The sequence below is a fragment of the Hyla sarda genome, chromosome 12 (assembly GCF_029499605.1).
Source record: "Hyla sarda isolate aHylSar1 chromosome 12, aHylSar1.hap1, whole genome shotgun sequence".
NCBI classification, from domain to species: domain Eukaryota; kingdom Metazoa; phylum Chordata; class Amphibia; order Anura; family Hylidae; genus Hyla; species Hyla sarda.
Window position 1 is genome coordinate 71,751,744 of NC_079200.1, and position 11,741 is coordinate 71,763,484.

An 11,741-nucleotide genomic window follows, 5' to 3' on the forward strand; every position below is an offset into this window, starting at 1 on the left:
AAAATGAGTCCTCATACCGCCCTGTACGTGGAAAAATAAAAAAGTTATAGGGGTCAGAAGATGACATTTTTAAACGTATAAATTTTCCTGCATGTAGTTATGATTTTTTCCAGAAGTGCGACAAAATCAAACCTATATAAGTAGGGTATCATTTTAACCGTATGGACCTACAGAATAATGATAAGGTGTAATTTTTACCGAAATATGCACTGCGTAGAAACGGAAGCCCCCAAAAGTTACAAAATGGCGTTTTTTTTTCGATTTTGTCGCACAATGATTTTTTTTTCCGTTTCGCCGTGCATTTTTGGGTAAAATGACTAATGTCACTGCAAAGTAGAATTGGCGACGCAAAAAATAAGCCATAATATGGATTTTTAGGTGGAAAATTGAAAGGGTTATGATTTTTAAAAGGTAAGGAGGAAAAAACGAAAGTGCAAAAACGGAAAAACCCTGAGTCCTTAAGGGGTTAATAAGGTTTACCATTTTTCAAGACCTCTGTTTCATGTCAAGGAATGGAAGACTTTTCTGTTTACAACTGAAGGCTGAATACAACTGAACCTGTGTGAGGAGCTCCTGCTCAAATCTTATTAGCCGCGCTTTCTAATCACGTGACCCGGACGGCCTTAAACGCTAGAAAACAGGGGTAGCCTGGATGCGCCTTATCATATGGATTTCTATCCGATCGACCGTGCAGGTCCCATGCATTATCTGTTTGCCTCGCCACGCTCTTTTCAACCACACACTCTTCATATTAAAAACGCGTAGTTTTACGCCACATGTGACTCTTTCTCGCTCCCTTCTAGAGACTTTGGTTTGTTCCGGCAGTCCCCTGTTTACATTTTGTCGTGTTTGGGACTTACCATTTTTGTAGGGGGAGCCGTTGATTGGTTTAAAGGTATTAAATCCGTGTTTCGATAAGCTGCTGAAGAAAATAGTTGATATTAGGTTTACTTTTAACATTGCGAAAACCTGTGCTGTAAATTCTATAGGTACAATGTAGGATTGCCGCGGCCGCCCCCCTCCCCCCCCCATGTCTATGCTGCAGTGGTTCAGTCCGCGGTTACAGTAGGTCTCTCTCTGGCAGCCCCTGCACAGTGTGTGAAGAGCCGGCTGGGAGCTCGGCACTGGGGAGGAGATGAGGCCTGTTCCCGGCTCTTACTCCTCACAGCGTTTTCGGTTACCGTGTGCTCCGCAAGCCACAGCGGAGGAGGGATGAGGGCTTCGGGCCTGCGGAGGAGACGTCTTCATGGAATCCGCTAAAAGAAAGCGCCGGAGAAGTCCCGGAGTGCGGCCTCTGAGAGAACGGGTCCCCGCCCCCCTCCTCAACGTGCAGCCAGTCAACGGCACACTCAAGCCCGAGGCCCCGGAGGAGGAGGTGGTGGTGAGTAGCAGGCCTCGGCGGCCTCGATACAGTCTCCTGACCGAGATAGGCCGCGGAAGTTATGGGGTGGTGTACGAGGCTATTGCCCGGAAGAGTGGGGCCCGGGTGGCCGTCAAGAAGATCCGCTGTGACGCCCCGGAGAACGTGGAGCTGGCCCTGTCCGAGTTCTGGGCCCTGACCAGCCTGCGCCGCCGGCACCCGAACATCGTGCGCTTCGAGGAGTGCGTCCTGCAGAGGAACGGCCTGGCCCAGAAGATGAGCCACGGCAACAAGAGCAGCCAGCTGTACCTGCGCCTGGTGGAGACCTCCCTGAAAGGTACCTACTCCAGCCCGGGGATGAGGCCTGCACCGGGGGTGTGTCACCAGGGGAACCCCTACTGCATGGAGTGCCACCCCCGGAGATATATGGGGGGTGCTGGTTACCAGTGCTATGGAGACCTCAAAACACTAGGCAGCCCTCTAAAGAACCGGTGTGAGCACTGACCACAAGGTGATGGGAGACTATACTGCAGGGTGTAGGGAGAGTAACATATAACTACTAAAATACTCACCTCCCTATGTACAGGAATATAACTAATACTGCCCCCAATGTACAAGAATATAACTACTATAATGCTGCTCATATGTACAAGAATATATCTACTATAATAATGTTGTCCCCTATGTACAAGAATATAACTAATACTGCTCCTATGTACAAGAATGTAACTACTATAATACTGCTCCTATGTACAAGAATGTAACTACTATAATGCTGCTCATATGTACAAGAATATATCTACTATAATAATGTTGTCCCCTATGTACAAGAATATAACTACTATAATACTGCCCCAATGTACAAGAATATAACTACTATAATACTGCCCCAATGTACAAGAATATAACTACTATAATACTGCTCATATGTACAAGAATCTAATTACTATAATACTGCCTCCTATGTACAAGAATATAACTACTATAATACTCCTCATATGTACAAGAATATAACTACTATAATAAAGCCCCTATGTACAAGAATATAACTACTATAATACTGCTCATATGTACAAGAATATAACTACTATAATACTGACCCCTATGTACAGGAATATAACCACTATAATACTGCCCCAGTGTATAGGAATATAACTTCTATAATACTGCCTCCTATTTACAAGAATTACTATAATACTACTGCTCCTATATACAATATTATAACTATTATACTGCCCCCATGTTGTACAATCTTGTTGGCACTTTAGCACTCTCGATCAAGCCCTCACTAAGTCATGGATGGGTAAGCTGGGTGATGGCCTAGGCATGGTCTTACCTCTGATATATTTGGCTGAAAATAAGTAACTTTTGTGGTGCAGACAAGACTGGGTCCAAAGTCTACCAAGGATCCAGTGGTGAGGGCGCAGGGTTTGATATTCATGTGCTAGGTGACCTATACAAGGTCCAGACCTCTCCTTACTGTCTGATCTTCAATGCAGTGATTTTATAGTTAATAGTCCTACAACTCTATAGTGCACCTTTTGGTTTAATCCATTTCATGGTCAGTGCTTGCTGGCAGTGTGAATGTTCCTATTTACATCAGAACACTAACAAATACCTGACAGCGGACTGGATACAAGCTGGGTTGGTGAAAGATTGATACGATGTCTGCAGGTAAATGTAGAAGGGAAGAGATGAGAGGATGGTGTAAACTGGATATAGTTGTAGCAGACCCTCAGCTGTGAGATGGGTTGAGTTTGTGCTGTCAGTGTATCCAGTGACTATTGGTAATTCATTTGTGAGGAATTGAATTGCAGTCTACCTTGTATTATAAAACTGTGCTATGTGGAGTTGTAGTTTTGCTATGGATGTCCATTGGGTCTAGGCTTTGTTGTGCCATCTGTTCTCATCAGGCTTGCTATGATGGAAAGGCTGACATTGAACCGCAGGCAGGCCAGTGCTTTGTCTAGTAGTATGCAGGTGCTCCCAGGAGGCCGTCACCTGTCTTGTGGGAATGGTGCCAGGAAGGTTTCCTTTGTATGTGCTGGCTCATGGGCAGATCCACATAGTAGGTTATTTACATGCACTAGATTCTTTTTATTTGGGGTTCTATTAACTAAGGTAGACAACCTTAAGGAGTTGTGTACATTGGAACAGATGTCTTCACCTCTGCCCCTGGGTTGTCTCTGGTATTTCAGCTTGGCTCTAATGGAGTGAGGCCAGACTTCAGTAGCACACACGACTGGTGGAGCTCTTTCAGGATGAATGCAGCCATGTTTTGATTTCATACGTTCCTGTTGGAGGAGATATGCAGAACTAATAACATTCCATCATAGGATGCAGATGTGACCTCTCCAGGCTGGATGAGGTGACACAGGTAGGAATAGAATATTTCAGCCAATAACCTGCTTCTTCAGAACATTACACTCCAGGCTGCTTAGGGCTTGGACATGATGTCCAGATTAGTCTGACTATACTTAATCCTCCAGTCTGATCTCTGACAAGAGGTCGAGGTGACCCATCTTGTGTAATACTGGGGGGGTGCTGGGAAGCCACACAATTTTTACCGATGCATTCAAGTTGCCTGATGGCACTACTGGAAAGTGTCAGAGGCCCCTGAATACGTTGTTTAACCTGATACCTCCAGTCAGGGAAACAGCTGAGCCACCTCTATTGTTGGCATCTATTAGAGCACAGTCAGCAGGGAGTACATATTCCCTAGGAGTGATACAAATGGTTCAAATGACATCCTGTAGGTGTGTATGAAACCTACTAGTGCTGTTTGGAGTAAAGATGACGGGTCCTAGACTGCAAATTGCTGAACAAGCAAAGAATGCAGCATTTCAGCTGTAAAGCAGCAGACTAGTAAGTGCAGTGACTTTACCAGTAGAATAGGGAGCGCAATTCCCGAAGATTCCTAATAGTAAAAACTGAAAAAGAGCTCCATCTCTCATAAAATCCAGTGTTTTTAATGATCCCAAGTTAAAGTCTAGAACAAAAAAATAGTGGGGGGGGGGGGGGGGGGGACCAGTTTTGGAACCAAAACTTTGGTGCAACAGCCATAGTAAATCTGTCTCTTTTGCTTGTGACTGTACTTGGAGCACAATGTACTGTATAGTTAAGTCACTGTTTTCTTTTTCTCTGCAGGGGAACGTATTTTAGGTTACACCGAAGAAGCTTGTTACTTATGGTTTGTCATGGAGTTCTGTGAAGGAGGAGACCTCAACCAGTACGTCCTATCCAGGCGCCCAGACCCAGCCACCAACAAAAGCTTCATGCTCCAGCTGACAAGTGCCATTGCTTTCCTGCACAAAAACCAGATCGTTCACCGGGACCTGAAACCGGACAATATCCTGATCACAGAGCGATCTGGCTCCCCGGTGCTCAAAGTGGCTGACTTTGGCCTTAGCAAAGTGTGTGCTGGACTCGCCTCCCGAGGGAAAGAGAGCAATGGGGGAGGAAGCAACGAAAATAAGACTGTCAATGTCAACAAGTACTGGTTGTCATCGGCCTGTGGCTCGGACTTTTACATGGCTCCCGAGGTATGGGAGGGACACTACACAGCGAAGGCAGACATATTTGCCTTAGGCATCATAATGTGGGCCATGATCGAACGGATCACCTTTGTGGATGCAGAGACCAAGAGGGAGCTGCTGGGGACCTACATAAAGCAGGGCACTGAGATTGTCCCTGTGGGGGAAGCGCTGCTAGAGAACCCAAAGATGGAACTTCACATCCCACAGAAACGCAGGACTTCCATGTCTGAAGGTATCCGACAGCTGCTTAAAGACATGCTGGCTGCTAATCCTCAGGATCGGCCAGATGCGTTTGAGCTGGAGACCCGGATGGACCAAGTCACTTGTGCTGCTTAAAGCACCCTTTTTAGTAAGTGCAAGCACCTCCTGTGGTGATCACTGCAGATGGGGCCTTGAGCAACTGCTGTTTTATGTATGGCTGTGTAGTCTTGTAGTGTATTATGATGCCAAGTCTGTCATTCTCCCGACAACTTGTAGCTCTTTGGCTGTTGCAAAACTACAACTCCCTTTATGCCATGATGGCCTTTAGCATGAAGGGAGTTGTAGTTTTTTAACAGCTGCAGAACTACAGGTTGGGAAAAATTGCTGCAAGCGGTGGAGAATCCAAGGGTTGTGTATGCGGTTTGTATTGGTAATTTACTCCTCCCACTGGTGAAATGAGGCACTGCACAGCTCATAAACCCATGCATGGATGGTTTGCAATCATTCATGCTTCACTAATGCAGCTTATATAACTTGTCCAGAGCCTGGGGGGGGTGAGGGTTGTATCCGCGGTTGGTGTACATCTGCTTCCTGAGAGCTGCCATCTCTGCACATTCCTGCACACCGGCCCCCTCCTCACTTTGTCCCCAGCACTGCCTGCCCTAATCCTCACGTGCCTGTGCCAGGCTGTCTGTGCCGCGGTGCCCCCTCCGCACGTGCTGGGAAACCTTTTTCCTATCAGGTCACATGGAATGGCTCAGAATTGGGTCACCCAGTCATTAAGGAAGAGCAGTGTGCCTCTGGTCAGGGTCAGTGGGGTTTGGAAACACAGGTCATATATAGGGTCGCTATGAGCAAAATGGACATTCTCTCTCTTAATTGTGAGTCATCCCTTTGCACCCAGTTAGGATTTATGGGGGCCAAACAGTACAGTCTAAACACTGATCTTACAGAAATGAGAAGATGCACATGGCTTTCTCTGATGGTGGGAGCTATGGGTTAAGATGCTTAATTTTCCTCTATCTCCTTGTGTTGTCTGTCTTGAGGAACAATCTCTGCCTGGGGCTCTTCACATGGTTCACAGATTATTCCCAGGACTGTAGTGCAGCCATGATCCATATGGTATGTGGACAGCAGCAGGTTCTTTGCAGGAATGCAGTGTCCCCAGACTCTAGAGATTATGATGTAAAAGTAATTTCCTGCACAAAGAATCCATTACTTCTGTTACAGGATATTTCGAGAAAAGAAAGTGCTAGGGTAAGGGCTGTGGACTTACCATAGAATTGTGATAAGATTGCTATAATGTAAAGGGGGTGGGGGGGGGGCTATTATCAAAGGGATTATTCAAAAGGTATAATAACTTATCACCCATCTAGAGGATAGGAAATAAGCATCTAAACCATAGGGGTCCAGCTGCTTTGACCTTCACTGATCCTGTTAATAGGGGCCCTCTAGGATCACTATGGGACTTCTGAACGTAGCACACTTGGCTATCTTCAGAAGTCCCATAAGAATGATTGGGGCCCCCAGCAGTCAGATGCTGTATACAATGCAGGGGAAAAGTTTTAATCTCAGGTTAGCTCCTTTCACCCTGCATGGGAAAGAGACAAATTATTCTGGGTTAAATATTCCTCCATGTTCCTGCCATGATTGTAGTTGTGATAACCATAGCTTGTCTGTTTGCTCCAAACAAGGTTCTAGTGTGCATTGACAGCACGTTTTGGAGACCCTGCTGCCAGATCCATCTGGAAAATTTCAAAACCGGCTGCTGCAGCATTCCAGCTGCACCGAATCTCATTCATTTTTGCCCTGTATCCAGTCTTGTGGCCGGACTGAAAACCACGGCATACCACGGTTTTCAGTCCAACCACAAAACCAGATTCTGGGCAAATATGAGCCAACCAGAGTCCCTATCTGACTCTGGTCGGCGCATTTAAATGAATGTGATTGGGCACCGGTCTGGCTGGGATACATCAGCGTCCTGTTTTCAAATTTCCCAGCCGGATCTCTGAAACATGGTGTGAATGCACTCTTAGTATTAGGGCTCAATGATAGCTGTAGAAATGTATGCAGAGAGCTTGCCAAGTGGCAGCTGCAGGTAGTTGGCTTTTAAGCAGAGGATTGTTCTGTGTCAGTTCAATGTTCAGCTTTTATAAAATTGGTGAAATTCTGGACTGGATGTCGAATAGGTGTTCATAGATTAACCTGCACTTTGAAGGAGTTTCCAAGCTTCTGTGGCTCCTATATTAATATTTCAAAAGTGGTGGTTTTTAGAGCCTGCCACAATGTCATGTGACTGTTCCTTGCCACATGACGGGTGTCCTTATCATACAAGGGGTTGTGGGCAGACTGGCAGGTGCTATTCTGGGTCTCTCATTGCTTCTCTGTTCAGACTCTCATTCAGTTTTTTTTTTTTTTTTTTTCTTTTAGGTTTAAAGTGGGATCAAGACTTTTGTTCTGTATTACCAAGACCTGGAAATGCTGATGTCCTTCCCTTCTCCTGCCCTATGCCTGCTTGCACCGGGATTTCTCTCTGGAGATTAGATCACCTGTTATGTTCTAGAATAAAACAATGGCTCCTCTGCGATCACTGGTGCTAGTTACATTGTGTTACCGAGCACAGGACAGATTCTGTTATACTCCTCCCCTCATTGTCATCACCTCTGGGTTGCTGTATTGACGCCAATGATGAAGGCACCAGTGGGGATATCAGAATTCTTGGAGCTTTAGGTTATCATCTTATGCAATGAAAGTGGCCTTATTGGCTGCAGTGGCTTATTACTACCCACTCTATTTGCTGGTGGTTTAGGGGGTTATAGTAAGCAGTTGGGGTAGCACTGTGCATGCTACCCCTTTCATTGAGCTGTTCTGTGGCTGCTTATATGGACCCCTATTTAAGTCTGCATTTGTGGGTCTTGAGACTGGTGCATGCTTAAATGGGGGGGGGGGGGGGGGGTCTGCAGGCCCATCAGTGTCTTAATTCCCATTTACCTCCCCACCACCTCCTGTTTCCCATTAGACATATCACCCGTGGGTGGATGATGGAAAGGGGCCACCACGTCTTATGCCCAGCACTGCTCTCAATCCTGCACTTCTTGTCTCAGGGAATCTGACTCTAGTGGGTAGACGGAGCCCCATTTTCCCTGTGCCTCCTTCCCACACACCCTGCACCTCCTTGACTTCTGCACGCAGAGGTGGGTAGGCTTTCTTTTTTTCTTCACCCCCCCCCCCCCCTCAGCCAAAGTGCCTATTTTTAGATGGGGAGACCTTATCTATAGTCTGGGAGGGGTATATTGCCTGCACTCTTTGCTATCACTCTCTTGTTTTGGAACGCTGTGCCTTATTTCTTTTGCTTCTGGCACCCACCTGCTAGTTGCTGAGCCCTTGACACCACCCCAGCACCTTCCCTGTTTCTTTTCCTGCTGGATGGGCTGTACTGCAGACTGCTCACCTGTTATACGTTTTATAGATGGGGTAAAACTCTTTTATTGAATCTATGCATTGGCTACTATATGGGTTGAGTAAGGGTCTCAGAGGGGGATGAAATTGGATCTGTGAACCCAGTTGTGCTTCTATCACTACAGTAAGGGAAGGCAGAAGTTTTTCCAAAGCAACTGGACCTCATATGAACCAGCTTTGTTTACCTAGCACAAACTCTTTCCCCCTTAGTGCTTTCTGCAAGACTTATCCTCCCTTTTTGGCACTTCATTTTATGGGGTCACTGTTTGTCCCAGATTTGCCTTTTGTGCCATATTAGATTTCACTAGACCACACAGCTTCCCCCCCCTGTGGGTTACACTGTGTAGTGTTGGGTCTCTGTTGGTCGTCTTTTGCCCCCTTCCTTATTGCTCCTGCTCAGGTAAACGTTCTGCTGAATCCTTAAAGGAGATGTCCGGTACAGACTATTCCTATTCCGTCCTGCCTGGGCTGCAAAAAAAGAGAAAACAAACTTTCACTTACCTTCCTACGTTCCCCCGGAGCTCCGCAACAGCTGATCAGTCGGCCTGGCTGTCTACTTCCCTTAGCCCGGGACGTCACACGGCACTTCAGCCTATCACCGGCTGCAGCGATGTCACTCCTTGGCCGGTGATAGGCAGAAGCGCCGTGTGACGTCCCAGGCTAAGGGAAGTAGGAAGTAAATAGGCCGACCGATCAGCTGTTGTGGAGCTCCGGGGGAGCGTATTAAGGTAAATGAGTATTTTTTTTTTTTTTTTTTGCAGCCCGGGCAGGATGGAATAGAATTAGTCTGTACCGGACATCTCCTTTTTAAGGTGCACAGGTGGGACCATTTCCCTTGCAAACTCCACTTAAGCACTCATTTGTTTTACTTTTCTCTATGGATTATATCCATTTATGAGCTGCTAGGTCTTCCAGGAGGCTCCTGTACAACAGGGGATTGCAAACTTAAAGAGGTTATGCAGTGAAAGGGGTGTGTTATTTTTATTTTTTTATTTTATTTCCCCCCCCCCCCCCCCCCCCCCTCTGGCTGCACAGGGGCAGGGTCACACACAGTGCATATGCTGTGTAGTTTACAATTTGAGAAATCTGGGCAGCTGGAAATATGCTGTGAGCAGACACACAGGACTTTCCCACTACAGCCCTGTGTGTGCAGTAAGATTTGGAGGCAGGCCTAGTGCGCTGACTATGACACATGGGCCTGCCGTCAAACCTTACTGCACACACAGGGCTGCTGTGGGGAAGCCTTGTGTGTCTGGCCATAGCAAAATGTGTGGTGGATTTCTCGCAACATATGTGCTATGTGTGAACCTACCCAAAAAGGGTATTCCAGTGTGAGTAAAAAAAATACATATCATTATTGGGGCTTTCCAAAAAAAAAAAAAAAAAAATGTTTTCCTACCTCTGGTCCCACTGTAGTTTCCAAACAATGGAGACCAGAAGGAGCTGTGGGCAAACAGAGCCCCAGCAACATGGTATTTTTTTTTTTTTTTTTTTTAAACACTGGAATAACCCTTAAAGCCAGATTTACACAGCCGAAAATGTGCAGAATGTCCACCTGGAAAACATGAGCAAACGTTCTGCACATTTGAATGATTTGGCAGACGCTAGGACTGCTCAGAAATGCGCAGTCTCTTAGATGGCAGTGCATTTCCAATCAGAATCCGCAGAAAGAATAGACAAGTCTAGTCTTTCTACAGACGCTGGAATCGAGATATCTGCTGCATCGGGGTAGCACTGCGTCTGCTGTTGGAATCTGCAGCAAAATTCATGAAATTTTCTCCTTAAAAGAACACTCATGGCAAGTCTGTCGAGAGTGACTATATTGGTTTCCTTGCCCCCCTACAAACCTTATGTTATGACTAACAACATATGTTCCAATAAAACATCAACCTGTTGCTTGCCAGCTGTTGGGGAAACTACAGCTCCCAGCATGCCCTGACAGTTTGGAAGTTGTAGTTTTGCAACAACTGGAAAGCGACAAGTTTGATGTCCTTGCTTTGAACTGTCATAAACTGCACCTGTATAGGAGGACTATTACCCTGTTCATGCCAACTTAGTTGGTGAGTTAAATACTCATCTGATAGGTACACGTTTGACACAGGGTCTATAAATCAAATGGTCTTCTACTGGAGATTCCACATTGGTTGTGCAATGCAACAGTCCCAAGTGGTTGCAGACTATGGCACTATGCTGTGGATGAGATGGTGGATATCTAGACTGCATTTACCACCTGAGGCATTGGCTCAATACACGTGCTTGATTGAGCACCCAACTTTCTACAGCAGTGTTTTCTAACCAGAGTGCCTCCAACTGTTGCAAAACTACAACTCCCAGCATGCCCGGATAGCCAAAGGCTGTCCTGGCATGCGGGGAGTTGTTGCTTTGCAACAGCTGGAGGCACCTTTTTGGGAAACGCTGCTCTGCAGACTGGTGTCTTTGGTTTGCCTCACTGACCCTGTCCAAAAAAATATACAAAAACTAGAAGTGGAGCGTTAGCAGCATAATAGGACTCCCAGGAAGAGGTATGTAGTTGTTCTTTGCGGAATTTTTCTGTTGGAATATAAGGTGGTCTCCCCCCTCTCCCACCTGTGCACCCTCTTTCTGATCAGCGGAGCTTTTGTCTGTTCCCTTGTTTTGCACATACGCTGGTGACAGGACCTTTTTGTTATATTTTTGGTTGTGCGTTTACAATGTTGTATTTATGTTCCTTTTACACTGTAACTCTCCCTAACGTGTGAATGGCATTTGTGTGATGGAAGATGAGTGTATGTATATATATTATTTTTTTCCTTTGTGAACATTTAATAAAGGGAGTACAAACTGTGATGCGTGTAATTTACTTTCTGCAGTCTCAATGTAACATAATTTTTATTTATTTATTTTTTTAAATGTATTAGTGCTACGACCTACTATGTTGGTAGGTGTCAAATCTATGCACCTTCGGTTTCATGGATGTGCACAGCAATGTATCCAGACCCTTATTAGTGTCATGCGACGGTCACCAAGCTGGCTATGCCTATCGTATTACTGTTATGCATAAATCACAACAGCACACAGAATTTTCCTTTAGGCCAGATTCACACTGCTTCTACAAGGTGGTAGTGTGCAATGTGGTCTAGCACAAATCCGGGTGAAGTACACTGCTCAAAAAATAAATAAAGGGAACACTAAGATAACACATCCTA

General features: G+C 45.8%; 1 protein-coding gene across 1 annotated transcript; it reads left to right on the plus strand.

Annotated features, from left to right (window-relative positions):
• The first annotated feature begins 1,093 nt into the window (after window positions 1-1,093).
• STK35 (serine/threonine kinase 35) lies at window positions 1,094-7,682 on the plus strand. The gene is made up of 3 exons (XM_056547445.1): window positions 1,094-1,697; window positions 4,508-5,245; window positions 7,528-7,682. The coding sequence occupies exons 1-2, from the start codon at window positions 1,247-1,249 to the stop codon at window positions 5,230-5,232; spliced, it is 1,176 nt and encodes a 391-aa protein (XP_056403420.1). The 5' UTR covers window positions 1,094-1,246; the 3' UTR covers window positions 5,233-5,245; window positions 7,528-7,682.
• The last annotated feature ends 4,059 nt before the right edge of the window (window positions 7,683-11,741 follow it).